General features: G+C 37.2%; 3 protein-coding genes across 3 annotated transcripts; 1 reads left to right on the top strand and 2 right to left on the bottom strand.

The window, feature by feature from the left end:
• Positions 1–3,565: 3,565 nt before the first annotated feature.
• Positions 3,566–6,472, bottom strand: LOC149385396 (ER membrane protein complex subunit-like protein (Protein of unknown function DUF106, transmembrane)). The gene is made up of 8 exons (XM_089627117.1): positions 6,207–6,472; positions 6,008–6,101; positions 5,364–5,483; positions 5,236–5,284; positions 4,794–4,893; positions 4,601–4,662; positions 4,421–4,479; positions 3,566–3,929 (listed from the first exon to the last, which is right to left on the bottom strand). The coding sequence occupies exons 1-8, from the start codon at positions 6,356–6,358 to the stop codon at positions 3,825–3,827; spliced, it is 741 nt and encodes a 246-aa protein (XP_089483243.1). The 5' UTR covers positions 6,359–6,472; the 3' UTR covers positions 3,566–3,824.
• Positions 6,473–12,352: 5,880 nt separating this feature from the next.
• Positions 12,353–13,841, top strand: LOC149385395 (uncharacterized). Its single transcript, XM_089627020.1, has 5 exons — positions 12,353–12,995; positions 13,074–13,185; positions 13,264–13,345; positions 13,427–13,478; positions 13,565–13,841. The coding sequence occupies exons 1-5, from the start codon at positions 12,591–12,593 to the stop codon at positions 13,700–13,702; spliced, it is 789 nt and encodes a 262-aa protein (XP_089483146.1). The 5' UTR covers positions 12,353–12,590; the 3' UTR covers positions 13,703–13,841.
• Positions 13,842–14,331: 490 nt separating this feature from the next.
• On the bottom strand, positions 14,332–17,273 carry LOC149385394 (SWIB complex BAF60b domain-containing protein). The gene is made up of 6 exons (XM_089626791.1): positions 16,623–17,273; positions 15,787–15,901; positions 15,533–15,704; positions 15,235–15,437; positions 14,920–15,064; positions 14,332–14,820 (listed from the first exon to the last, which is right to left on the bottom strand). Exons 1-5 carry the CDS (start codon positions 17,129–17,131, stop codon positions 14,939–14,941), a joined length of 1,125 nt encoding a protein of 374 aa, XP_089482917.1. The 5' UTR covers positions 17,132–17,273; the 3' UTR covers positions 14,332–14,820; positions 14,920–14,938.
• Between the last annotated feature and the right edge of the window lie 8,922 nt (positions 17,274–26,195).

The following is a 26,195-nucleotide window of genomic DNA, read 5'->3' as shown; positions in this document are numbered from 1 at the left end:
TTTTTTTCCACTGAATATGATCAAGATGTATCATAGTCAAGTTCTTATTACTAATTTTCATGACCAACTATCATTATTGTCATGAAAATCGTCACATCAAAAATATGAAGGTGAAATAAAGAAGGAATTAGTATGTTTTACGATGACGTGAATGGTGATATATGTACGTATAGCTTGGCGGCTAGATGAGTTGGACATCTATGGTGTGAGCGCGATGATCGAAATAGGCTTAGACCTCTGGATTCTTGGGATCTCTTTGGGGCCCAATCGCTTTTGGAAAAAGCTGCTAAGACAAAACTTCCAATTCCGTGACACTGCCAACTCAGCTCCCATAAATATATAACATTATGGCTTCCAAAGCTCTCAAAGTTTCTCCAATCACACGAAATCCCATCAAATTTTACGTGTAATTTAATACAATCTCATGCTATATGCAACGGCATATATAGCGTATGATACAGGATCACGTTATATTTGAAAGTCATTATCTTCGAACAATTGATGCTAATAACGTTACAAGACTACTCCACATTGATGAGTGTCGAGGATATTCATGTATCTTAGATAGTTTAGAGTGTATGCATTGAAAATTGAAAAACTGTCAAACGGTTTGGGGAGGTCAATATGTTGGACGTAGTGAGTCTCCTACTATTATTCTAGAAGTTATAACTGACTATGATCTTTGGATATGGCATGCATCTTTCAGTCTACCGGGATCTAACAATGATATTGATGTACTTGTGGCATCCCATCTTTTTGCTAATTTGGCTAAAGGTATTGCACCATCGGCCAATTTTGTCATTAATGGAAAAAAAAAAAGTATAATATGGGTTATTATCTAGTTGATGGTATATAAAATAGTCTACCATTGTTCTAACTATTCATGATCCACGTGGCCAAAAAAAGAAGTTATTTAACAAGAAGCATGTAAAAAGGATGTGGAGCGTGCATTTGGAGTATTGAAGTCAAAATTTGTAATTGTGGCCGGACCATTCAGCTTATGGAGTAAGAAAGTGTTACATGATATCATGATATCGTGTATTATTATGCGTAATATGATAATAGAAGATGAACGTGATGCTAATCTAACCATTGAAGAACGAGTCAAAGTCTCAAATGCAAAAGTTAATATGGCGGGTGATGACGATGCTCGGTTTCAACAATTCTTAGCTCGACACCGAAAAATCAAGAATAGAGACGCTCATATTGAACTTCGAAATGCATTAATTGAGCACTTGTGGAATGAATATACTAATTCCGATTATTAGTATGATGTAATCTATCTTTCAAATGTATGTTTTTTTATGTTGAATTATTCAAATGTAATATTTTTTTTAGTAATGTAATTTTTATTTTATTTTAGTTTTTGTCTTTCTTCGGTTATCTCGAGTATAGATCTTCAATACGATCCCTCTCAATCATACAAAGGGTTATGCCTCGAGTATGTATAGTTCTTATCTCCTGTTAAATATTGGTAAGTAATAAATAATTTTAATCATTTAATTAAGAAATATAAACATTATAATTATTTATTGAAATATGTATTAATAAAGAGATTGTATCATTTTAATAGTATAATAATGGTGAATAGTATTTTTAGTGTGAAATTTGGTGTTGTGGTTGGAGTTGAAAAAAAAATTGGTGCTAAAATCAACACAAAAATTGTGTGATTTCAAATTTTCAATACCAAATATACAAAATGGGTTGGAGTTGCTCTTAGGAACTGATTTTTCTCAGCCAGTGCGTGGCTTTTTCACAGCTTACAAAAATCATGATTTGTAAGAAGAAAGAATTCGTATGCAAATTAATAACATAATTTTGTTTATTATTCCTTTGTACTCGTGGCCGCTAATTTTATTGGTTGTGACTTGTGACAAATTAACTCATTGTCCATTAGTTTCTGGATTAAAAAACTCATTACCACTGTCATCTTACTTTATTTATGTCAAGATATTAAGTGTGACTTGCTTGTAAAGCTAGTTATATGAGATCTCGCTTTTTGTTTTCTAAGAACTATTTCTTGAAAATTAAAAAACAAAACCCGTCTATTTTGAATATAGTTTTGAGAACTTTCTCTCGGCAACATTTACATACTGTGCGGAGTTGGGAGTTTTAGTGTTGTTTTTTCACACATAAGTTTCATTAAATTTGAAGAGAATATATGTAACAAATCGAAATTAAATATGGCATCCCGTGGAAAATAGTTTCGAGAATTCACGTTACCATTTTTTGGTTCTAGGAGTCCCCATAAATCAATCATTTTACTCTAAGAAACAAAAAAACTACAAGCGTCGAGTTTATAAAGTTTAGAGCAACGTAATAATATTACAAGTTATTAACTACTACAACTAGTAAAATAAAATCCAGAATAAATCAAGTATTTTTTATTCTCTTTTGACTTGAAAACACTTCTTAATCACTCTTTAACTACAGACTATAAGAATCGATATTGGAGGCTGATCTTTAGCATGCCAAAATATCAGAAGTCGAGTGTTTTTCATCGATGATAACACAACAACCAACAAAATATTATTATGATTTAAAATGAAGTCTTGAGATTTTTTTAATCCTGATGCCGTAGTAAAAACTTAATTCTACAACAAGAACTCAAGTAGCTTCTCTCTACAAACAAGCCAATGGTTTTTTCTAAAATAATGGCCGACATAATTAAGAACAGATAACTGAATAAAAGCCTGATTCTCCAATCCAGAAACAACAGGTACTAATCTTCCTTTCTTTTTTCTTTCTCCCTCTTTTGTTTTAGCGAATTGGAAGTCAACTTTATCTCTCCATCCATCCATGAATTCTTTTGCTTTCCAATATTTTTTATTTTTTTTCTCAATTAAAATTAAAATAAATGCAAGAAAACCGAAAAGACGTAAATCGGGCCCGATCGCCAATTTTTAAACCACCAACCGAGTTAAAATGATTTTTGTCTAATAAGATTTGGTCTGATTATTTTATATTCCAATTAAATTTGCAAGAAAAAAAAAAATTAAAAGACGGTTTGAAATGGACTGGTTCAAACCGATCTTAAACGATTTGGTCCAATTTGATTTATTTTCTTAAACAGTCCAGCGAAGTCTAAAAATTGTCAAATCATATAAAATGTTTTGGTCCAGCTTGAAGATCGAATTTAGACCGGACCGAATTGTACACTCCTATGTGAGACTAAGACATGGAAAGATACCAAGTGAGAGTCTGGCCATCAAGTTAAATCTTGTAAAATGCCGACAATTTGCCATGGTTATCAATGTGACTAAAAGCTATTTTCGACATCAAAAAGTCACCATAATTCAGGTATAACCTTTTTATCAACAATTAAGGCAGAGAGAGAGAGAGAGAGAGAGAGAGAGAGAGAGAGAGAGAGAGAGAGAGACGCCGCAATACTCAACCGAGAGAGCTGCAATTTCCCAAGAGAATACACTTTTTTTCCTAATTTTCAAGTTGAGATTCTGACACACAACTCTACTCAATGGGGTTTCTGTTTTTTTCTTTCCACCAAGGAACCAACCAAGCATACAATGGACTTTACAAGATTCCAAAAATGTGAAAGCAACTGAAGTGACTGAATGACTAGAAAGAGTTTTGGTTATATTTTTTAATGAGTATTACATCCAATAATAGAAACAAAAGGGAATCATGAGAAGAAGGATCCTGATGTGTCAAATGTCAAAAACTACAATCATGTATTCCAATAGTGTCCCTACAGCGTTATCAAGTCTAGCTGAATTCAAACATGAGTGAAGGAAAAGATCTGGAAAGAGTGATCGGAGTAGCATGAACTCTTTTCCTTGGTGCATCAGAGTGAACTACACTGTATTTCATTGGACGAGTTTTCTCAACACTGTTTCCGCTCTGTGTTCGAATTTCGGTAAAGCCCATTCGTGTTGGAGTATGTCTATGCTGTCCTTCTCAGCACTTAAATTCTGAAAACAAACAATCAACACTCTACATGTTAGTCAGACTTCCAGTTGCATTCATGTCTATATGAATAGGGTGTTAGGGCAAAATGACATGGAATGGAAACATCTTAGAATATTTCATATATTTTGGCAAATACATGTGAACTCTTTTAAGCTGAAATCAATATCACATGCTCTTGGGTGCTCTTGGAAGAGAAATGATAGTATTAAAGAAACACGAGTAGCAAAAGCAAACGGATAACTGGTAAGCCCTCGACTTATCTTAACCTCAAAGAAAAATAATATATTCAAGGCAGTGTCGCAACCAATCCCATTAAACAATGACCCCTTGAAACTTGATGGATATTATAACTGATTTTTTACCTTGAGAAATGGTCCCTTTGGCAAACATTATATAGCAATTGAATTGCAGAGTTCATGCTATCTAAACATGGAAGCAAAGATTCTTAAACCTATTTTTAACAAGTATGGTAGAAAAACCCTTGTATATTTACCTTTGATGGATCCATTCCGAAACCACTCATTTGCATCATGCGCTGTGTGTCATCCATAGCTGGAATGAAAAATGTCACACTTTAGGGTATAAAATCTTGAAAGAATAAATACTGATTTTTGGGAAGAGATTACAGTACATAAAGCATGCAAAATAAGCCATCATAATACAGTAAACTGACCATTTTCTTCACCCAGGATGAGACTAAATAAACCTCTTAGTCCAAATAAGTTGAGGAAATACCTGACAGAAATTGTTTTCAGTAACTTCACAACGTAAAAACTCAAAAGGTAGAATATTCTGGAAGCAAATTGTTGATAAAAAAAAAAAAAAAAAAAAAAAAAAAAAAAAAAAAAGTACAGATTAGCAAGTACCATGAGCGACTACTGACATAGCTGACATCAACAGTGCTCAGATCAATTCCGTTCTGTAACATTGACCTGAATCTCTGAGTCAAAGGAAAGGGTATCTTTGCTGTGTAAACAAATGAAAACATTACGGACATGAAAGTCAAAATATCAGCTTGAAAGAAAGCATAGCAGGATGTTCGAGCTGTTTCGATAAAGGGGTGATATCCTTTCAAATGTAAAAGGAAAGACAAGAAAGAGAAAGAAGTAAAAAAAACCCAAAATGCTAAATATACATGTTGATATAGAGCCCAATATCAATAGAAATGGCTAGACAACTTGCGTACAGCTACACAATCAGTACAATAGCCAAAGTATACCAAAAGCATAGACTCACATTCTACGTAATTTCATAAATATGCAAACAAGTACACTGATATCAAAAGATCAAATAGGTTTTGGATCAAACCTGCTACAAACCCAGAGAAGAAGAAGTTCACCCAAGCAAAAGTAAGAGTCTGTCAAGGAAGATAAGTTATATTGTTATTCAAAAGACAGCCCAACTGAAACCAATCACTCTATGGAGTTTAATTATACCTGTGGAATAATCATTGAAAGGTTTTTCTTCATCATATCCATTGCCATGTTAGGATCAGAAAACATCTGTGCTTGCGCATTAGGTGTCTGATTTTTAGGAACATGCAATAGCCCATCTTCCTGAAATGTAAAACACAATTCCGCTTAAACCATCAGGGGTGACAACTCAAAAAAGCAAACTTCTTATGTAAAACAGTGAAAAAATACATCGTACAATATCTAACTTCAATCCACAGGGTAAGTTTACAGCTTCGGCTTTTTGGTAAGAAAATTGCCATTCATTTGTATCAAACAAAAGTTTTTACATTATACAATGTCATACATCAATCCACAGGTGAAAGTTTACTTATCCTATCTAATGGTAAAGTAATCGGGATTTACAGTAGTAGATGCTGGTCAGAAATTGCCCTTGATTTGTATCAAACAAAAGTTTTAATGGGACAAAATTCAGTGATCTTATTCAACCCTACCGGTACTAGAACAGTAACTCTGAGCCATAGCTTGAAGCTGTATTTCACGCTAAGCAAAGTGCCCAATTTTCTGACGATGTAACAGTATTCGACACTTACTTAGCAATTAGAACGCAAAAGCATCATCAACAATTCCAGGCAATTCAAATAGATAATCGAGAAGCATATGCAAACCTCATTACTGAAGTAATTTCTGCGAGCTCGAAAAGCCTTGGGTGGTATGAAATTAGCACCAGCACGCAAATTTCGAGCCCTAACAACGACTTGCCTGTAATTCAGAAAAAGGAAAGAAAATTCAGGTTCACAGTAAGAAGTATTCGAACTAATAGATGTAAATATACATATGATTTGGCAGATTGAGGTTTGAGCAAACCCTTCTTTGACGACTTTCTGATCGGGGACTTGGAAGGATCGCATGAGCTTGGAGACAAAGTATCGGAGGATTCCGATGAGAACCATGACAACCGAAAGAGGAATCAGAACCCAATCTCTGATCGCCGTGTCTAGAACTAAATCTTCCGCCATGGCTGGAAAGTTTCAAGCTCAGAGAGATAGAGAGAGATTCACTGGGTGTTTTGGATCTCTGTAAAATAGGCTCCTTTTTTATTTTCGATCCTCTTCCTTTAGCAGTAGACCAATACGGAAGGGCCGTTCGTAATTACCATAACCCAAAAAGGTTGGTTTTGTAAACTAGATAAACTCCAGTGTCGTTTGTCAGATATTCTGTCATTTGGTTGGAGCTACTTTGTCGTTTTAGCGAGATTAAACGTACGTTCGCATTTTCAAAAAATAAAAAAATTGGAAAATGGACACCCTTTGACCAAATTTTGTAAACGGTAGTTATCACCTCATTTCATATTTTTATCTTAATCAGTAATCTATTTTCGTGTGTTAATTGAAAAAGATATAGATGTCTATCACTCTCAAAGTAGGAACAAATAATACAATTTTTACAAAAAATTTGTTGCATTTTCAGTGTCGTTTGCTTCAAATGAGATGGTGTAGCTAGCGTCGGGGACTAAACCTGCCAGCTTGAGGAATATTTAGAGCGAAAAAAACAACTTGCGTTTTGTTAGAGAAAGAGGTGAGAAACTTGCGCTTGATTGGGATAACGATGTACTAGTTCTTTGAAGAAAAACTTTGTTCAATAGTTAGACTTAGACGGAGACTTATCACGATTATGATAGAATTATTCTCCATGGTTTGACTCGGAACTTGTTAGAATATCACATGTTGGTTATTAATGTATCACTAATGTTTCTTATTAAATACTATGACCGGTTATTTTCTCATTATCAATAGATTTTTTAGAAATGATACTTGAAAACGAAAAAAGAAGATAACAAAAAGGAGGAAGTAGACGAAGGGAGCGGCGGTAAAGAGGGTGAAGATCAATGTGCATTGGTAGCGATAGTAGATTGATGATTAACAACAACGACGTAAATATTAGCGATACTGAATGGTATTGTACTTCAACTAAGACACTCTTGAAAGTGAAGTGCAATAGAACCTAAATAAATTTATTTTGGAAATGACTCAGTTGCATGTTGCGTAGATAGCGATTCGTGAAGGATCTCGTGAGCGGAAGCATCAACTGCATGTTGTTGATGCAGCAGAAGCGACTTCGACAAGTGACGATTAGGGTTTTTGTGCTATGATGGAGTCCATGCAATATTAATACTTTTTAATGTTTTTGTTTTTTCGCATTGGCATAGAGGTACCTTGACTAAAGCTAGTTGTTGATATGGGTGTCTTGAGACTGCAATACATATTGAGAGATAGATAGAGAGAGAGTATTAGATTGATAATTAATATTAAATATTATTGATTATAAATATGGAGTAATATTAATAGTACTTTAATACTAATTCTAATTATAATTCTTTTCGGTAAATAATTTTGTTAATGCCGAAAAATGGATCAACACTTAGAATCGATCGCGGTTCGATCTAGGGTCGGATCCTATGATCGCAGTGGTCGAACAGTGAAGAAATCTCCTAATTTGTCGCATCCGTCGTCCTGGAAAGAGGATTCTGGCGACCATCACCTAAAAAAGAGGGAGGAGTGAGCTAGAGGGACGCGAAGGGTTTTCTCTCGGCACGCGCTCCGCAGCTCAACATTAGTCCAAGTGCTATGTAAGGTAGGGGGCTTATGTTCTCCCTTAGGAATTCTAGAGAGAGAAGGTGAGAGAGAAGCATAGTTCTGTTAAGTTGAGAGAAAACTTCCCTCAAAATGATGAGATTAGAGATATGCATAGTGAAGTGATAAGTTGTGGGTAGTTTTGTCATTTGACAGTCATTTGGACCTAGTGATAAGTGTTGGAGTAGTTTTATCATTTGGCAGTCATTTGGACCTTCTCTTGGGATGGTGTCACTAGAATTTTTTGGCCATATCACGTTACTTTTTATCCTGGTTCCATCGCATGTCTTGATATCCTGGTTGCATTGCATGACTTTTTATCCTGGTCATATCGTGGGACTTCTTATCCTGGTCGCATCGCGAGACTTTTTATCCTGGCCGTATCACAAGACTTCTTATCCTGGCCGTATCGCATGATTTTTTATCTTGGTCGCATCGCGGGAGTTTTAATCTTGGACGTATTGCGGGACCTCTTATCATGGTTGCATTGCGGGACTTTTTATCTTGACCGTATTGTGGGAATTTTTATCCTGGCCATATCACGAGATTTTTATCTCGGTCGCATCGCGGGATTTTTTTATCATGGTCGTATCGCGAGAATTCTTATCTTGGTCGCATCGCGAGACTTTTTATCCTAGCTATATCACGGGGCTTTTGTCCTGACCGCATCGCGGGACTTGGTATCATGGTTACATCGCAGGACTTTTCATCTTGGCCCTATCACGGGACTTTTTATCCCAGCCATATCGTGGGACTATATATCTTGGTCGCATCGCGGGACTTTTATCTTGGCCGCATCGCGGGACTTCTTATACATGTTCTTTCATGTTGTCTTGATACTCATTGGTCCGGGCCTGGTGAGTCTCTTTTCCTTTTGTTTTGGGTTGGACCGTCATTTTTGGTGTGAGGAAAACCACCATATAACAATAACCATTCGAGTTTATTTGAGAATATTATTGTTCGAGAAACCTTGTATTTTTTAGTGGGTCGTGATTTTGCTTATCGGTCACCTGAGCGTCTTCGTTTCTTTGGGCAAGCTGGTTAGTCATTCCTCTTCATTTTGTTGTCCTTTTTATTTAATTTTTTTTCTATTGTCGTTCTTTCTTCATTATTTTTTTTACAGCTTTGTGGTGTGATATTTGGAGGGTGATATTCATCAAGGCATTAGGAATGGGAGGCTCATCTTCAAACTCTTCTTTTCAATTTCTTTTGCAAGATAGGTATATATTTTTGTATTCTTTTCCCACTCACTTTAGATTTCCACACTTGTCCTCTTCTCCATGTCTTTTCCTCCTTGCTCATTCCTTCTTCATTGATGATTCCTTACTACTTACCACGCGGAGGGAGTTGCTGCACAAGTCCGCACGGCACTGTGACCGAGAGCCCCAGATATGGCGCGTCCAAGCTCCTACCCCCCCCCCCCCCCCCGGGCTGGGTCTTATTCCATTCTCTTGACTCTTCCTTAGCAACCCCAATAATATTTTGATAATTCACTCTGAATTCGAAAAAGTCATCCAAAGGAGGAGAGTTGCTACAATTAACGAGGGTAGGTGAACTGGGAGGGACCAATATTCTATAAATCTCAAGGTCGTGGGCCCCACCACCATGTGAGTGTTCACGACTCATCAATGGAGAAAGAAGAAGCAAGGAAGAAAATACATGGAAAAGATGAAAAGCATGGAAAGCTAAAAGTGAGTGAGAAAAGAATAATAAAAATCTATACCCCCCTTGGAGAAGCAAATGAAAAAGAAGAGCTGGAAAAGTCTCTCTCTCCTAGTGCTTCACTAAATATCACCTTCCAAATGTCACACCACAAGTTGTGCAAAAAAAATAATGAAAAAGAACAAATATAAATAAATAAAGAGAAGAGGAAAGACTAACCAGCTCGCCCAAAGCAACGAGGACACTCACGCTACCGACGAGCGAAATCACAGCTCACCGGAAAATTCAAGTTTCTCGAACAATTATATCCTCTAAGAAACGCGGGAAGTTAATATTATGGGGTGATTTTCCTAACACCAAAAATGACGGTCCAACCTAAAACACAAGGAAATAGACAAACCAGGCCCAACCCAAGAAGGATCAAGACAAGATGAAAGAACATGTCTGAAAATCTCGCAATGCGACCAGATTAAAAATTCTCGTGATACGGCCAAGACAAGAAGTCTCGCGATGTGACCAGGATAAGAAGTCTCGCGATACGGTCAGGACAAGAAGTCTCGCGCTGCGATCAGGATAAAACGTCTCATGATATGGCCAAGACAAGAATTCTCGCGATGCGACCAGGATAAGAAGTCTTGTGATACGGCCAGGATGAAAAGTCATACGATGCAACAAGGATAATAAGTCTCGTGATACAATCAGGACAAAACGTGTCGCGATGCGACCAAGATAAAGAGTCCCGCAATGCGACCAGGATAAGAAGTCTCGTGATATGGTCAAGACAAGAAGTCTCGCGATGCGACCAAGACAAAAAGTCTCGCGATGCGACCAAGATAAGAAGTCCCGCGATACGGTCAAAACAAGAAGTCCCGCAATGCGACCAAGATAAAGCGTCCCGGGGTATGGCCAAGATAAGAAGCCCCGCGATTCCACAGGATAAAAAGTTCTGCGATGCCACCAGGATAAAAAGTCCCGCGATGCGACCATGATAATACATCTTGCGATACGGCCATGACAAGAAGCCCCGCGATGCGGCCAAGATAAAAATTTACAGCCAGGATAAAGGTCTAGTGATGGGACCATCCATAGGGGAGGTCCAAATGACAACCAAATGACGAGACTACCCCAATATTTATTACTCCACCATAAATACCTCTAATCTCATCATTGGAGGTAAGCTTCTCTCAACTTAACAAAACTATGTCTCTCGTGCACCTCACACCTTCTCTCTAAAAAATTCCTAATGGAGAACAAAAATCCCCCAACCTCACATAGCACTTGCTCTAATGTTGAGCGCAGAGCGCGCCTCGAAAGAAAACCATTTACGCCCATATAGCTCACTTCTTCCTCTTTTTTAGGTGTCGAGTCGCCGAAAACCTCTTTCAGGGACGGTGGAGGCGGCAAGTTTAGAAATTTCTTCACCATTCAACCACCCCGCAATCATATGGTCTGGCCTTAAATCGTATCGTGGCCGGTTCTAAGTGTTGACTCATCTCTCTCTCCCACTCTCCCTCCTTTGGCCAAGGTAGTCGTATCTTTTCTGGCTATCATCCATATTCCTATGTTTCATCATCAATATTATACAGGTTCTCTTTTTTTTTCTTTATTTCTTAACAGAAGTAACAAATAACAATATATATATATATATATATATATATATATATATATATATACAGATTATATATTGACATCGATTGTGTTTGTTATGCTTGTGGAACTACTTGACAAAGAGAAGATAGTTCTCATATGAAATCACGGGAGGATGAGTGATATAGAATGACTTTTGTATTTAATTCTCTCTCTCTCTCTCTCTCTCTCTCTCTCTCTCTCTCTCTCTCTCTCTCTCTCTCTCTCTCTCTCTCTCTCTCTCTTCTTTGGATCCCAAATATCACCCTCTTTCTTCTCCTCCGAAGATTGGGCTAGAGTTAGAGTTTGAAGATCGATGCAAAAATCACACCGCACCGGTGAAACTCTCCCGCGCATGGAGTTTCTTCGGGATTCGGCGGCTGGAGATTTTGAGGAGATTCGATTGTTGTGGATCGAAGGTTTGCCATCGCGGATGAACAAGGAACATCTCCTTAATTTCATATTTGTTAATTAATGTTAATAGACACTGGTTTTGTATGATTATCAAGTTATATATACTTCTTAATTGATAGTAAATTTTCGTTAATTATTGTTAATAAACGTTGGTTTTTATGGTTTCGGCTTTTTTACTTCTGAATCGTCAGTAAATTTTCGTTAATGAACGTTATTATGCATTGATTTTATATTTTTTTTTGTTTTTTGTTTTTTGTTTTTTGTTTTTTGTTTATGAACTATCAATAAATTTTTGTTAATTATAGTTAATAAATTTGTGCATTTTCAAATTATGGTGTAGTAGCAATTAAATTTTTTTTAATGAAAGAGAACCGAAGTGTAACAATTTCTCTTTTCGAATTTTGAGGGAAGCAATTACTTAATTTTTTTGAATTCTAATTTTTTTCTTAAAATAAACAATTAAGGTCATTTAGGTAAAAAGCTAACATGTAATAGCTAGTTTATTAAAAAATTTGACCATATTGAAATTACAACGTTATAAATTGGCTACTTGTGCTAAAAAATTTATGGAGTTTAGTTTTTAGGTTTTTTTTTATTTAAAAAAAAAAAAAAAAAAAAAAAAAAAAAAAAAACAACAACAACAACAACAACAACAACAACCGGCCCAACTAGATTTAAATCCACATTTTTTTCCTCAGCTTTGAAATTATCCACGTTCACTATAGTAAGATTCTTAACTTTGCTTCCTCATTACACACTCACTACATTCCTTTCTTCTAAGCTTCAACTTTCTTGTCTTTGTGAACCTAAAACACTCGTGTCATTCCCTCTCTCATTTTTTTTTTAAATTCCGGTAACTTCTCACCTTTTTTTTTTAGATTGAGTTATCACTTCTCAGAGCCTCAACAATCTTGAGATGGTGGTTTTGATCTCTTTCCCCACTGATATCACGCACGGCATTGTTCAACTCTCTCATTGCATAACATCATCACATCAAGCAATAATCACTTCTCGCATATATTTCAAGTGCAAAAAGGATCATAATAATTTACGATCTCATTCCTCAAAATTTCCGCGACAACCTTTCACTCTTCCGAGCTTCTTTCCGGGACGCAAAGAGCTATTATTACGAGCACCGTTCGGTTCCAAAAGCTCAAAACCTGGAGAAGAAGAAGAAGACCCGCGAGCTCTCGAAACCGTCCTCAAGATTTACTCTGCGATCAAGAACAAAAACATTACTAAATTAGCAGAAGTGATTGGTGACGAATGTCAATGTCTGTGCAATTTTTTATCAAGCTTGAAACCTTTACAAGGCAAGAAGGTAATCCATATTTATTTTTCTGACAATACGCAAGCTTGACTCACTCACTTGTGTCGCAACGGTTTTTTTTTTCCGCAGCAAGTGTTGGATTTTTTCTCGCGTCTGATCGCAAGCCTGGGAAATCACATTAGGCTTGTTGTGACTCCAACAATGCAAGATGGAATGAGGGTCGGTGTTGTATGGAGACTAGGTCAGATCAGAAAAAGGTTATATCCGTCAACTCCGGATTCTACCGAGGAGTTACTAATTCGGTTTCCTTTTTCTGCAGAGTTGAAAAATATCAGTGTGCCTTTAGGAAAAGGATTTAGCATCCATATGTATCATGTATGCCATGTAAAGGTTTTAATTAGGTACTCAAATCTCTTAAAAGCCATATATTTGTTTTCACTTCAAGAGGTATATATTTGTTTCCTTATTCCACTTTTGTCCAGGAATGTGGAGATGTTCATGGAACCGTATCATCATGTCGAACACTTACGAATGGTACTACACGAGAGCTAATACATTTTTATCTTTATATTAACTTGATCAGAGTTTTGAAAGTTGTTTAATGTTTTTTTTTGTTTCAGGTGGCCCTAGGATTTGCAACGATCTTGATTGACAAGATGAGGACTAATATGATCTTCAGGGATAAACCATTGCATGTTCTCCTTAGAATCTTCATTACATCTGTTCTACTATTTTTGATCAAGTATGTCCTTCATTAGTCATTAAAATAAGCCAGCTTAGTTCAGAGAGAGAGAGAATGATCGTTCAAATTAAGCCATTTTTTCCATCAATTTTCTTCTCTTTCTGATAGCTAAGAAAATTGTACGTTTAAAGATTAATAAATAAAAGAGAATTGGACATGAATATCACTCTCTTCGATGATTTTTTCTAAAATTAAAGAGAATTTATTGACATATATCAAATTTAACATCAAATTTCGTTACAAATTTGTCTTAAAAGCGGAGCTTTGCGACTGTTACGAGATTTTGTGACTAGTTTGATGATAAATGTGAAGAAAAAGAAAACAATTTTGGTTGATCTTATTTTTAAAAAGCTCTAAAATAGTAATCTTCATGTCCAACTACCGGAATGAATAAAAAAAAACCCGGAGAATTTTATAATATTCTCAGTTACGCAGAATCTTATTTCAATTTCGCAGTTACTATTTAGTATTTGGAAAATCAAACAGTAAGATTGGGCAGAAGTGGAAGTAATTTGGTGAAGTTCCTACTCCCAAAGAACCTTTGACTGAAATCTGAAGCAGTTCCAAATCGCACATGGAGACAAAAGTACTGGTGGACCACAGATCAACGACCAAAATAACGCTTAAAGTGAGATCACAATCAAATAAAAAAATAAAGCAAGCATTAATATATAGTTAAATAAGGCAGCACTGAGCGTTGTAGTTCAACAAGATTACATAAAGTTTGCAGTTAAAAATAAACCAACCAACTCCTAACCATTCTACCAGGATACACAGGACGGTCTTCTTTCCAGTCTTCTGTACAGAGTATTTTATCATTCTGTCACAGTTTTTGAGGTCTCAGGCTTCACAAGCCAAAAAAAACCCCTATTTTTCCTTCTTAAAAAAGAACCAGAAAACCTTAAGACATTGCGTAATGGCATAATAATAATACTCCTTGCCATTAGCGCTTGATTCTAAACATAATAACAAAGTAACTTATAAACCAACATATTAGCTAATCATGTCAACGCCAACCCAAATGGACTGAGTAGTCTACTAAATATATTAGACAAAAGGATGAAGAAAAAAGAAAAAGTTCTTTCCTATCTTCCCTAACATCAGAAGAGACCGGTGGGCTAAGGTCCTTTATACCTGCAAAAATGATACCAAGAAGAATTCAAAATCCCAATTAAACAACAACAAAAAAGAATGGGAAAGGTGAGTGAAATCATGTTTTTACTTCACACTGACCAGTCAAGTGCTATTGACATCATGCCCGTTGAAATAGATGTTTGTGTGTTACCATCTCTGAAATACCCAGAGCAGAAATGCTTTCAACTCCTAGAAGCTCGCGGAGCTTGGCATCGCATAGTATCACCATCGAGTTAACAGGATCCTAAAAACCATAACCAACGACACATTAAAAAACAAAAATTATAAATCTGAGTTCCGAAACTCATTCATCACTCATAAAACAAGCAAGCTATCTTGTGGACAGGGAATAGAACTAGTTATCTATAAGGAAACATCCAAGTCAGAAGAACTTCGTAAAGGGTAATAACCTACCTCCAAATGGTTGACCTTTACGTATTCCCAAACACGCCGTATAGCTTCGGCTTTGACCATCTCTCTTCCTCCGGTTCCGAAAAACTTTGCAAGGGCTTCAGATATTACGACAGACGAAGAACTGTCGTCGTTGTTTTCGGGTGCAGGTTCAGCCTCTGCTGCTGCTGCTGCTACCTTTGCTCTTTTAGATTGAGTCGACGCCTCTGCATAGAGTGATAACAAAAAAACGTGATCAGAAACGAAGTACCACTACAGAGAAAAAAATAATTGACCATTAGATTCGGTTAACACTACATACTGCTGGGTTCAAGTGCGATGATATGTTTGGCAAGAAGCTTGTTCATCTTGAACATGTCAGTGCAGTCAGTCTCAAACACAATACGCAGAGCGTCATCGCATATTATCTTCCTCTTGTTACTCGGATCTTGGAGATTGTTCTTCCTTATGTAAGCCCAAAGCTGCCTCACGATCTGGAACGAGCAAAAGATTAATATAGATTAGGCCAACACCAAGGAAAAATTAGTGGGGAAAACAGGATTAGGGATTTATAACCTCTGTTCTGGGCAGTGCTGGTTCACCGACAATTGCCTGAAGCTCAGGTGAGACACCACAGACTTTGTTCAAACCCCCTGGCCCGCCTCTTCTCTTGGTCCCAGTAGCTGGAGCACTGCCAAATCGAGATTCCAACGCACACAAGGAAAAAAGCAATTCGTAAACTTACACATCGGAAACGCACAAGCAAGAAACAAATTCTGATTGGCCAATGGGGGAAAAAGTAATCACTGTTTCCTATATACACAGTTCTTCGGTAACGGCTTAACGTCATTAAAAAAAGACTCCCGTTTCTTCGCATCTTGTCAAGAGTTTAATATAAGAGCATGAAAGGTAAACATGTAGATAGATACCGTGACAAGAATACCCAGTCAACTGCACTATTAGCAGTCTATTTTCCAAATCCACACATACCCACTCCATAAATTTGCCTATCACATCGCTGCAGATTCAACAGGAGCTTAAAGCAAAGAAAGGGAGTAAAAAAAAGTTAAAGCTTTCTTTTTATCCTTTTTTCCCCCTCAATTTAAAGAGCATTTAATCGTAGCAATGCATTCATTTACACATCCAATTATTAAAGGCAAATATAGTATATGCAGTACAAGAAATAGTCTATGCAGGTGCAAATAACATAATCTCAAGTTCACGTTTTTATCTTCAAATAAAACTCAAATCTGGTAAATTTACCACACATAAATCTCAATTTGACCTAGAAAATTCATCATCATAGAGCTACACACACACAGGGTCACTCTAGTTCACGGAAAACGAAATGATAAATTGAATCGAAATCAGGTTTTGTTTTTTTTAATAATTAAAAAAAAAAAAAAACAAACCTTTCTTTGGGCGGCTTGGGAGAAGTGACCGTGGAGGAGGCGTTGGGCGAGAAAGCCTCGTTCTTGGCGGCGGCGGCGAGCGGCGGCGGAAGGTGGACATGGACCTGATGGGGAGGGAAGGGCTGCGACGGCGGCGCGGCGGAGTGGGGGTGGTAGGGATGGAGGGCAAAATGGGGAGGGAATTGCTGCGGGTAGTGCTGTTGGGGGGGCTGGGAGTGGAGGGCAAAATGGTCCTTTTGCGGGTGAGGGTTTGGGTGGTGTTGGAACTGGTGGTGCTGCGGCGGCGCCGGCGGAGGAGGAGGGTTGTGGTGGTGGTGCTGCTGCTGGGGGTGGGAGCGGAGGACCAGGTTGATCTGGTCGCGAATGAAGTCGGTTTTGTGGGACAGGTTTAACCCTAGCTTCTCTCCAAGCTGCTGAACGACGTCGTTTATCGACGTCACCGAGTTCTGCAACTCCGTCTGACGAAGGAGAGACTCCACGGCTTTCGCTATCTCTTGGTCCGACACCATGGTTATATTACCTTACCTTCTTCTCATATAATAGGGGAGAAAAACAAAAAAACCCAAAAAACGCCTCTCTCACTCCTTTGCTCTCTCTGTCTCTTTCTCTCTCTTCCTTCTCTCTGTCTCTCTCTAACCTCTCGTCTCTCTCTATCTCTCTCTTTATATTTTCGAAATGACGAGAATATCCCTCTTTGTTGCTTTTCGACGCGATTGACGATTCTGCCCCTGGTTTTTTATCCGTTCTCTTTGAAACGGTCAAAGGTACCATTGTAAAGAGAAATTTCATTAATTGGGCTTAATAAGTCATTAAATATCAAGATTAGACCCTAATGTTTAAAAATATCTGAATATGGACTTTTGGCCCAAAATCGGACACAAATACCCTTTGATTCAAAAAACCTATGTGTTTTCTCTCATTTTCAAATGATTTTCATCACAAATCTTTTTCATTTTCGAATTGGTTGCGCTAGGATTAGAATTTTCGGTGGTCGAGCTCACCGCTGAGCTCGTGGGGTTCGGGGCAACGCCCCGATTTTTTTTTTTTTTTTAGGATTTTGGGTATGTGTTCAGTTTCGATTTTGAGGGTTTCACCTTGAATTTCATCGTACAGCATCGTACGATGAGATACGACATCGTACAGCATTGTATGTGTTCAGATTCGATTTTGAGGGTTTCACATTGAATCTCATCGTATCGCATCGTACAACATCGTACGACATCGTACAACATCGTACGACATCGTACATCATCGTACGACATCGTACAGCATTGAATGTGTTCAGGTTCGATTTTGAGGGTTTCACATTGAATCTCATCGTATCGCATCGTACAGCATCGTACGACATCGTACATTATAATGTGTATGAATTTTATCGATTTTGAGGGTTTCACATTGTATCTCATCGTACGATGTCGTACGATGCTGTACGATGTCGTACGATGAGATTCAATGTGAGATTCATTGTATCTCATCGTACGACATCGTACGATGCTGTACGATGCCGTACGATGCTGTACGATGAAATTCAAGGTGAAACCCTCAAAATCGAAACTGAACACATACCCAAAATCCTAAAAAAAAAAAAAAAAATCGGGGCGTTGCCCCGAACCCCACGAGCTCAGCGGTGAGCTCGACCACCGAAAATTCTAATCCTAGCGCAACCAATTCGAAAATGAAAATGATTTGTGATGAAAATCATTTGAAAATGAGAGAAAACACATGGGTTTTTTGAATCAAGGGTATTTGTGTCCGATTTTGGGTCAAAAGTTCATATTTAGATATTTTTAAACATTAGGGTCTAATCTTGATATTTAATGGTTTATTAAGCCCAGAAAATGAAATTTCTCATTGTAAATTCGAGGTAATCTCACAGTCACAGTTCCTATCTTTCTTTTTCTCTTTTTCTTTTTATTATTAAAGTCACATGCACAGCCCCTTACTCGTGATTCTGTGAGCCAGCAGTGGTTAGCACTCTGGACTTTGAATCCAGCGACCTCGATTCGACTCTCGGTAAGACCTCCGCAATAAATCATCTTCGCTTACCCTTTCAAAAAATAAAAATAAAAAGATTCTGTGCAGATTGTTTCAACGTTTTTATTTCGAGCCACATGGGATTTGGTAAAGTTTGGTTAATCTAAATTTTTATAATTGAAGAAACGGAATGAAATAGCTAAATGCTAAATAATTTTTAAATCTTGTTAAAATTGTATTATAACTATTTAAATATTACAAATATTGTATAATAAATGTTTAAATTTTTCGTAATATGATTTATGTATTATCTTTATTTAATTTAATTATTAGATAATTAAACTATAATTTTATTAGATAGCTAAATCGACTGTATGTTTAGCTCTTTTTTTTTTATCTATCCTCTTTAAATAATTAAAAGATATATAAAATATATCAAAAACCTATTTTTAATATTCTAAAATAAAACATTGGTTAATCTTTAAAAAAAAAATCGATTAATTTTCACCGAAATTTGTTATTAAATGATTAACTTTCGAATAAGGTAAAATGTTGACTTTTAGCCTAAAAATAAATAAATTGTCCAATAAACGTTCATGATAAGTGACTCACTGCACTAAAAACATTTGGATAACAGACTAGGGACCCAACAGACTATGTGTCCCGCTCTAAATAGATTAAAGAACAATATTTTTTACTTTGAACAGCATCATAAATTTTTAACTATAGTTAATAGTCATAGCATTCGATTAATGAATATATAATTTCGCATTAGACGTGCATAATAAAACAGGGTAAAATGATATGCTATTACTTATTAATTTGATTGCATCGTAGGCTTCTATGATATGATAAAATATACTCTGAGTCTCTAATAATAGTTTTAATGTGTGTAAAGAGAGGACTAGCTCAATAGTAAGCAAAGCATTGTCACACCTCCAAATGAGTAGATGAATTTGCATCACGAAAGAAAAACAAAAAAACAAAAACAAAAACAATAGTTTTTTTTTTTTTTTTGATAAAAGGGATTTCCATTAGAAAGGGGTAAAATACCCACAAATACAAGAGAAGTACATCATAATACAAGGAACACTATCGACCTAAATCGAAGTGAATCTAACACTAAAAACAGATGAACGTCCAATCTTGTGCATGCTTCCAACAAGATGAAGAATACCGAGGACAAAAGAAATCGAGCCCACATATGACTCTTTCAAAATATCCATAACGGATAATGGAGAAATCCAATCAACCTTGATCCAGTGACCAAGTAGAAGATGATTCTTCAACCTGCATAGAGAAAATTCTAATAGGAAATCCATACCGGGGAGGACAGCTATTCCGCCTCCATAGTAAACCAAAACAACAAAAACATAAAATTTTCAGTCCGGGGAAGACAGCTAATCCGTCTCCAAAAAAACTTAATACAACCAAAAAGCAAAAACCAAAAGACTTAAAAGACAACTGAAAAAACGAAACTAAACAAAAAAGTCCAGATTCGCACACCAGCTTCGCACAAAAAAGAATCCATGTACCACTCTTAAGCTCCAACAGAACCGATTGTCCGAAGTCGGGAACCGGAGGATAGGAGTGGCGCTCATCTAGGCTGACGCAGATCTCACCGGATAGAGAGGTTGAATCGGGATCGGCGGGGGGGCACCAATCTGAAATGAAATAACCCAGTGGGGACCGGAGCCAAGAGTGAGGTTGGATTGAGCGCTTCGTCAAGGGGCAGCGGAGGCTTGGAGCAACGTCGGTGAGGAGTGAGGGATCGGGGGAGGCCGGATCTAAGGGAACACCCAAAATCGCCCGTGGGTGAGACGAGATCGAGATCCACTGCGCCTCCAAAAATAGCCCACCAACAGCACCAAGAAACGCCATCCAAAGAGAAGTGTCGGACTCCCAGAGGCACGGTTCGACGTTGAGGAAGACCGCCGGAGAACCCCGCAGCAACAATGGCAGATCTGGATGCAAAAATCAAAAAGAAAAAAAAAACAAAATAAAACAAAAAAAAAAAAAAAAAAACAAAAGCTTCTGGGTAACTTAAAAAAAGTAGGCCTCCCCCCAAGTCTCAGCCTTGCCACCGTTGGACGGACGGCCGGCGCTTGGGGGGAGTGGTGGCTGAGAAGAGAAGGGGACTGGGTTTTGAAACCCTGGTTTCTAAGAGAGAGAGAGAGACTATCGAGACTTTTCCCTTTAATGTCAATGTACTATCAATTTTTTGGTTTAGTTACAATGTCAAATGAACCTAGACACAGTATTGGAATTTTCAAATTTCGTTCAAAAAACAAATTCGAACTATATTTCGACTATAATTCAAGCTCAAGTCGATCTTAGGCGAGCTTGGTTCGTTCTTTGTGTCAAAGTTTTGTCAAAAAACTATCAGGTTCAAGCACTTCAAAAAAAAAAACCGATCATTTTTAGATTTTACAAATATGAAAAAGAAATAAAAAATTAGTTCAAGTTAAAAATAACTATGTTTAGAGGTAAAAAAAAAAATCTTAACCAATTTAGAGCTTGACCCTAAAAAAATAACTTAATTGTAATAGTTTTGGCATCATTGGAGTACAAATGTAGTTATTTTAACTGAGGATTTGATATACCTCATAAACTACACAAATATGTTGATGCACTTTTTGGACTCAAAATTCTTTTGTCTCTCACATACCATTACCGATGTCGTACCGGGACTCGGATTTTGATGGATTCCCGGGAGAAGCCCTTGACTTACCGGGGTATCCAGTGAAACCGAGGGTAAACCGTGCCGGTGAACTTACCGTTACCGATGTGATTTACCAGCAAATACCGGACTTACCGAGGGGTATGCAGTGAATAACAAATTTATAAAATATCATACATATTACATAACATAGGCTAAAAAAGAAAATAGTTTACAATATTGTTATTACATACAATATGCTAAAAAATAAAATAGTTTACAATATCTTTATTACATACCATACGCTAAAAATGACTACTCCGATAATATCCCTCAACTAACGGTCATACAATAATCGTACCAACTCAAAAAATGAGCGTATGCAATTTGGTACGTCTCCAAATGGTCGTCGTATTCTCATTGTGTCATACATGTAGAGAAAGAGTATGCGGGATAACCTTGTTGCACCTATCGTCCCACCTATCGTCAGAGACACAACCTTGGTATTCCACCATGTTTAGAAAACCGTCGGTCACGAGGGGATCTTTCATCCTCACGATGTTGTGTCAATGTTGGAGACCTACGACTCAATATACTTTCAGTATTTTAATTTTCCTAGCATTAACTTTAATCTAGGTGATCCACTCGAGTTAACTAAGTCATATTAAAAACTCGAGTGTTTCTAAGCTACCCTTAAAAACAGATGTTTCGATATAGCTTAGTGATTAGGAATTCGTGACATCTAGTCTTGATTATCCTAATAGTATTCCATCACGGAAAAGCTCCCAGTAGAGAAGGTGAGACACTAGGTCTTCTTAAGTACCTCTTAGCTTAGCCTCTTATCGGCTTGGTGACAGAGCTCTCCGATCCGTTCAACTCATTCATTAATTAACTATCCTAATCCAATTAGACAATTTTAATGAATGAAAGCCCATGACAACCATTAACATACGATACATGATCTAAGTTATAGTATACAAGCATGGCATAGTAATTAAATAAACAAGCAAGAGCATGCAAGAAAGGTTTGATTCGGATTGATCGTTTCCTATTTGATTCTATAAAGTAAATCAAGATGAGCCCAATCATATTGGCCCATGGATTCAATTGGTCCCATTCTTATGTCCCTTAGAAAAATAAATCAATATCAAATTATTTAATTTTTCTAATTTTTTATCGAAAAAATTAATTAAGTAAGGGCCCATTCTAATGTCCCATTTAAAATAAATCGATATCATAATCATTTATTTTGTAATGTTTTAAATAAAAATCATTAGGGCTCAGCCCATACAATTAATTAAATAAAACATTTAAAAACTTAATTTTTTTTCGGTAAATTTTTTTTTAATGAGTGGGCCCACGGGCCCCACTAGGGTTTCCGGGCTGAGGCCCAAACGAATCCTCTAATCTTGACCTAGATCAAGATTAGACTTGAGGCTGCACCGGACCGCCGCCGCCTCGAGGGCGCGGCCCGGCACAAAGGGGACGGCCGAAACTTGTCACAAAATTTTGTGACAAGTTTTCTTGGGCGTAGTCGTGGAGGCTTTCTTCGTCCGTCATGCTTCTTCGTTGTGTGCCCGCCTCTCGCCGATCGTCGTGATCAAGAACGTCGCACCATCAGATTACAACAATAATAATAATAATTACATAAAACCTATACCCTTTGAATTTCGGGTTTACAAAAAATCTAGAAAAGTGAGAATCAAATATTCTACGATCAAACCACGAATCACAATCCACATATCATATATTGAATTGCATGAAATTCACATCCACATATAATTTCATTCAAACCATATTTAAATTAATTACAAGAACGAATCGATTAATTAATCATAACATCTAGCTCTGATACCACTTGTTGGGGAATCAAGCGCGTATCAGACACAAACAATCGTTCTGATGCGACTCGTTTGAGATGATTCCACCATATAACCATATTAATGCGGAAAAATAATCAATTACACTGATCATAAGCTAATTAAATTATGGTTATAATTAACAAGATCTAGTTATGTTTAATTAATTTAATTCACGAGTGCATACTTATCAAGCAACCGATTTGAGCGAAAAACGAATACTTACATTGATTTTCGGTTCAGCTACAGAACGCTCCTAAACCAATCGCGTACTCCTTGCGTCGTCTTGATGAAGGACTCGAGGATGACACCTTAGTCTTCCGAAACGTAATCTCCGAGACGAATAAGAAAGATGAGTGGGCACAGTCTTTATCTCACTAGATCACGAAACTAGGTGTTTCGAGATCTCGCTCTTATTTTACTAAGAATGGAAACGAATTTTCGAGGGGATGGAGAGAAAATTTCGCACGGCCAAGGGAGAGCCACGAAATTATTAGGTCAAAATCCTTGCTTCTTTTTGCCTTCTCATGAACCCCTATTTATAGTAGTAAAATGAGATATTCATGGAATCTTCCAGAATATTTTATTTCCTTTTATTGTGTTCACACTAGAGGATTTAATCTAGGCCATTGGATCTCAACAAGTGAATCCTACTTTTTCTCTCATCCATCAGATCAATATCTATGGGATATTATTCTCTATTTAAATAGAGAATATTTTATTTAGTGAGATAATAAAGGAGAATATATTATTTCCCTTTAAATATATTCTCATATATTCTCCCAAATACTTTCATTTAAATAAGGAGAGAATATAGGACAATATCTTATATTATTCTTTCTCCTTTATTTAAACAACTAAAGAGAAAATATTGGTAAATACCAATATTATAAATATCAAATTTTAGGCACACGGCCAAGGGGAATTTGCGCAAACCCTAGTGCCAAAAAACCAAATTCGACTTTTCCATGTGTGCAAGGCCCAATTGCTTAAAACTCAATTAATTATTTATTTACTTGGTCCAACAATAAACAAATAATTAATAATTGTTTATTTACTTGATCAAACAATAAATAAACAATTCTACCATAAATATTTATTTAATTCTGCGAATACCCGTTTTCCAGAATTAATGTTGTCAATCACAATTACAGCAAGTGAGATTAATAATGATAAACATTATTATATGAAAGTTCTTATCCGCCTTTATCAGAGCCGAATCGGGGACTATGGACCTAGTAATTGAAGCTTAACAAATCCGATGAAAAAGACGAAATAGTCATTTCTCTTTTTTCCATCGATTCGTCTAATCTTGGTCAAATACTCCACCTTGTAAGCCAAGACTGAACTCTCTTTTATACTAGAATTATATTTACTCATCGTGACGAGTGTCCACTGATATAGTTAGTTCGTGATCAAGATCCTCCAGGTTCAACCTGTGTCAAGAGAAGTCAATTTTTCCGTTATACTTCTCTTGATACATATCAGCCCTAAGCATTGTTGCTTCCCCAGCGAAATATTCTTTCGAACGTTACTTACTTCGAAAGTGCTAGCAATCTATCGGTTCTGGAATCAACCCTTAGGTGAGAGAACATTAACCTTCTTTCAGGAAGGCTGGATTCCGTATCTGTAAATCATTTCCCACTCGAATTATGCTCTGAGAAAACTCCCAAGACATAAGCTGTGATTAGCATGAATAGCCTTTTAGCGAATGAGTCAAAGAGCTCAGTAACATAACCCAGTGTCCATGATCACTTCAGGATTTAGATCAAGTCTCACTGTGACCATCATAGTGACCTCGGTTAGTGTGTCGTAACGGTCCTTAAACGACACATCTACACCAAGACCTGTCCAAGTCGTACACTTACCACAAGTGAAGAATGCTCCCACATAGTGATCAGCATTCACCTATGTGTTCCACATATATGACTTTAGATATAGCTTTTCAGGCGTATATCAGTCATCGACCTCGTTTTAGCTCACCGCCCGAACTCAGGTGCCCAGCACGTGACTCAGTTTAATACGGAGGCTATGGAAGATAGTTGTTATTGATTCTAATTGTTTAGAACTCAACCCACTAATCATATAATGCTAATAAAGTAATCTTATTATCGAATTTAGTAATCATTTATTCATTATCTTCAAGTGGGCAATATTATTCCTAACAGAAAGTTCTCCAATTTCTCTCGCAAGCAGATGATGATGCCGTCTGAGACAAAATTCGAATGGCCAATGCTTGCAATGTCGGCATCCAGTTCCCATAACATTCCCACCATTCAGCTATATTCATGTCACAATAAGTCATATAATTTCATCTCATTAGAATCCATGGCATAATCTTCATATAACAGTATACGTAACACTTACTTGCACACAACGTCCCTCGTGCCAAGATAACACTTCTTTGTGCGAAGTCTCCTCTAGCTTCTCGAAATGCGATCAACTATAATGGATAACGTCGATGTGAGTACAGGTTCTACAACTCATTGAATAATACAGGTTCAAGATTATACCTCTCTACTCAGTGAAGCACCATCTAACTCCGGATGCAGCTTATCAAACACCTTCGTGACAGCCACCATATGCGTTAATGAATTATTGCGTGTTATAAAAAGGAAAATGTTAATGAATTATTGCGATATGTAGTTCACCTGCAACATGTAATGGATGACACATCTGACTAGTCCATCTACGCTCCACGATGTCGAGAACCCATTTCTTGCCGTTGAGCGCCGACAACTTCTTCTTCATCTCATGGAACACGTAGTACAGTACACCCATCAGCGGATGCACTTCGGTGATGGATTTCCCAGCAGGCGTTGGGCTCAATCTGTCCGCATCCCACCACTGACTAGTGAAAAACGACCTCAACGCGGATCTTTTCTCCCGGAGACTTCTTAGGGCGAGGTAGTTCGTAGCAAATCCTGTTGCTCCTGGATGGATGATTTCATATGGGGCCACTTCTCGTAGCTTGGCCAACACCGTGCCGTGGTTGTAGATAAACTTTGTCGCGTCCCTCCCAGCTTTGATTGTCCTATTTACTGAGTCTCGCTTTCCGATGTCTTCAAACATCAGATCCAA

Source organism: Urtica dioica, chromosome 9 (assembly GCF_054948205.1).
Source record: "Urtica dioica subsp. dioica isolate 48M chromosome 9, U.dioica_male_clone48M_v1_H2, whole genome shotgun sequence".
NCBI lineage: Eukaryota > Viridiplantae > Streptophyta > Magnoliopsida > Rosales > Urticaceae > Urtica > Urtica dioica.
This window is presented reverse-complemented; position numbering and strand designations above follow the sequence as displayed.

Coding starts and splice junctions, on each gene's coding strand:
- LOC149385394 (XM_089626791.1), bottom strand. CDS start 17,131: ATGGTGTCGGACCAAGAGATAGCGAAAGCCGTGGAGTCTCTCCTTCGT. Junction 15,902..16,622: donor CCCAAGCCGCCCAAAGAAAG/GTTTGTTTTTTT, acceptor TCGATTTGGCAG/TGCTCCAGCTACTGGGACCA. Junction 15,065..15,234: donor TAAAGGTCAACCATTTGGAG/GTAGGTTATTAC, acceptor TATGGTTTTTAG/GATCCTGTTAACTCGATGGT.
- LOC149385395 (XM_089627020.1), top strand. CDS start 12,591: ATGGTGGTTTTGATCTCTTTCCCCACTGATATCACGCACGGCATTGTT. Junction 12,996..13,073: donor AACCTTTACAAGGCAAGAAG/GTAATCCATATT, acceptor TTTTTTCCGCAG/CAAGTGTTGGATTTTTTCTC. Junction 13,479..13,564: donor ATGTCGAACACTTACGAATG/GTACTACACGAG, acceptor TTTTTGTTTCAG/GTGGCCCTAGGATTTGCAAC.
- LOC149385396 (XM_089627117.1), bottom strand. CDS start 6,358: ATGGCGGAAGATTTAGTTCTAGACACGGCGATCAGAGATTGGGTTCTG. Junction 4,663..4,793: donor TATGTCAGTAGTCGCTCATG/GTACTTGCTAAT, acceptor AATTTCTGTCAG/GTATTTCCTCAACTTATTTG. Junction 4,480..4,600: donor CATCCTGGGTGAAGAAAATG/GTCAGTTTACTG, acceptor TTTTCATTCCAG/CTATGGATGACACACAGCGC.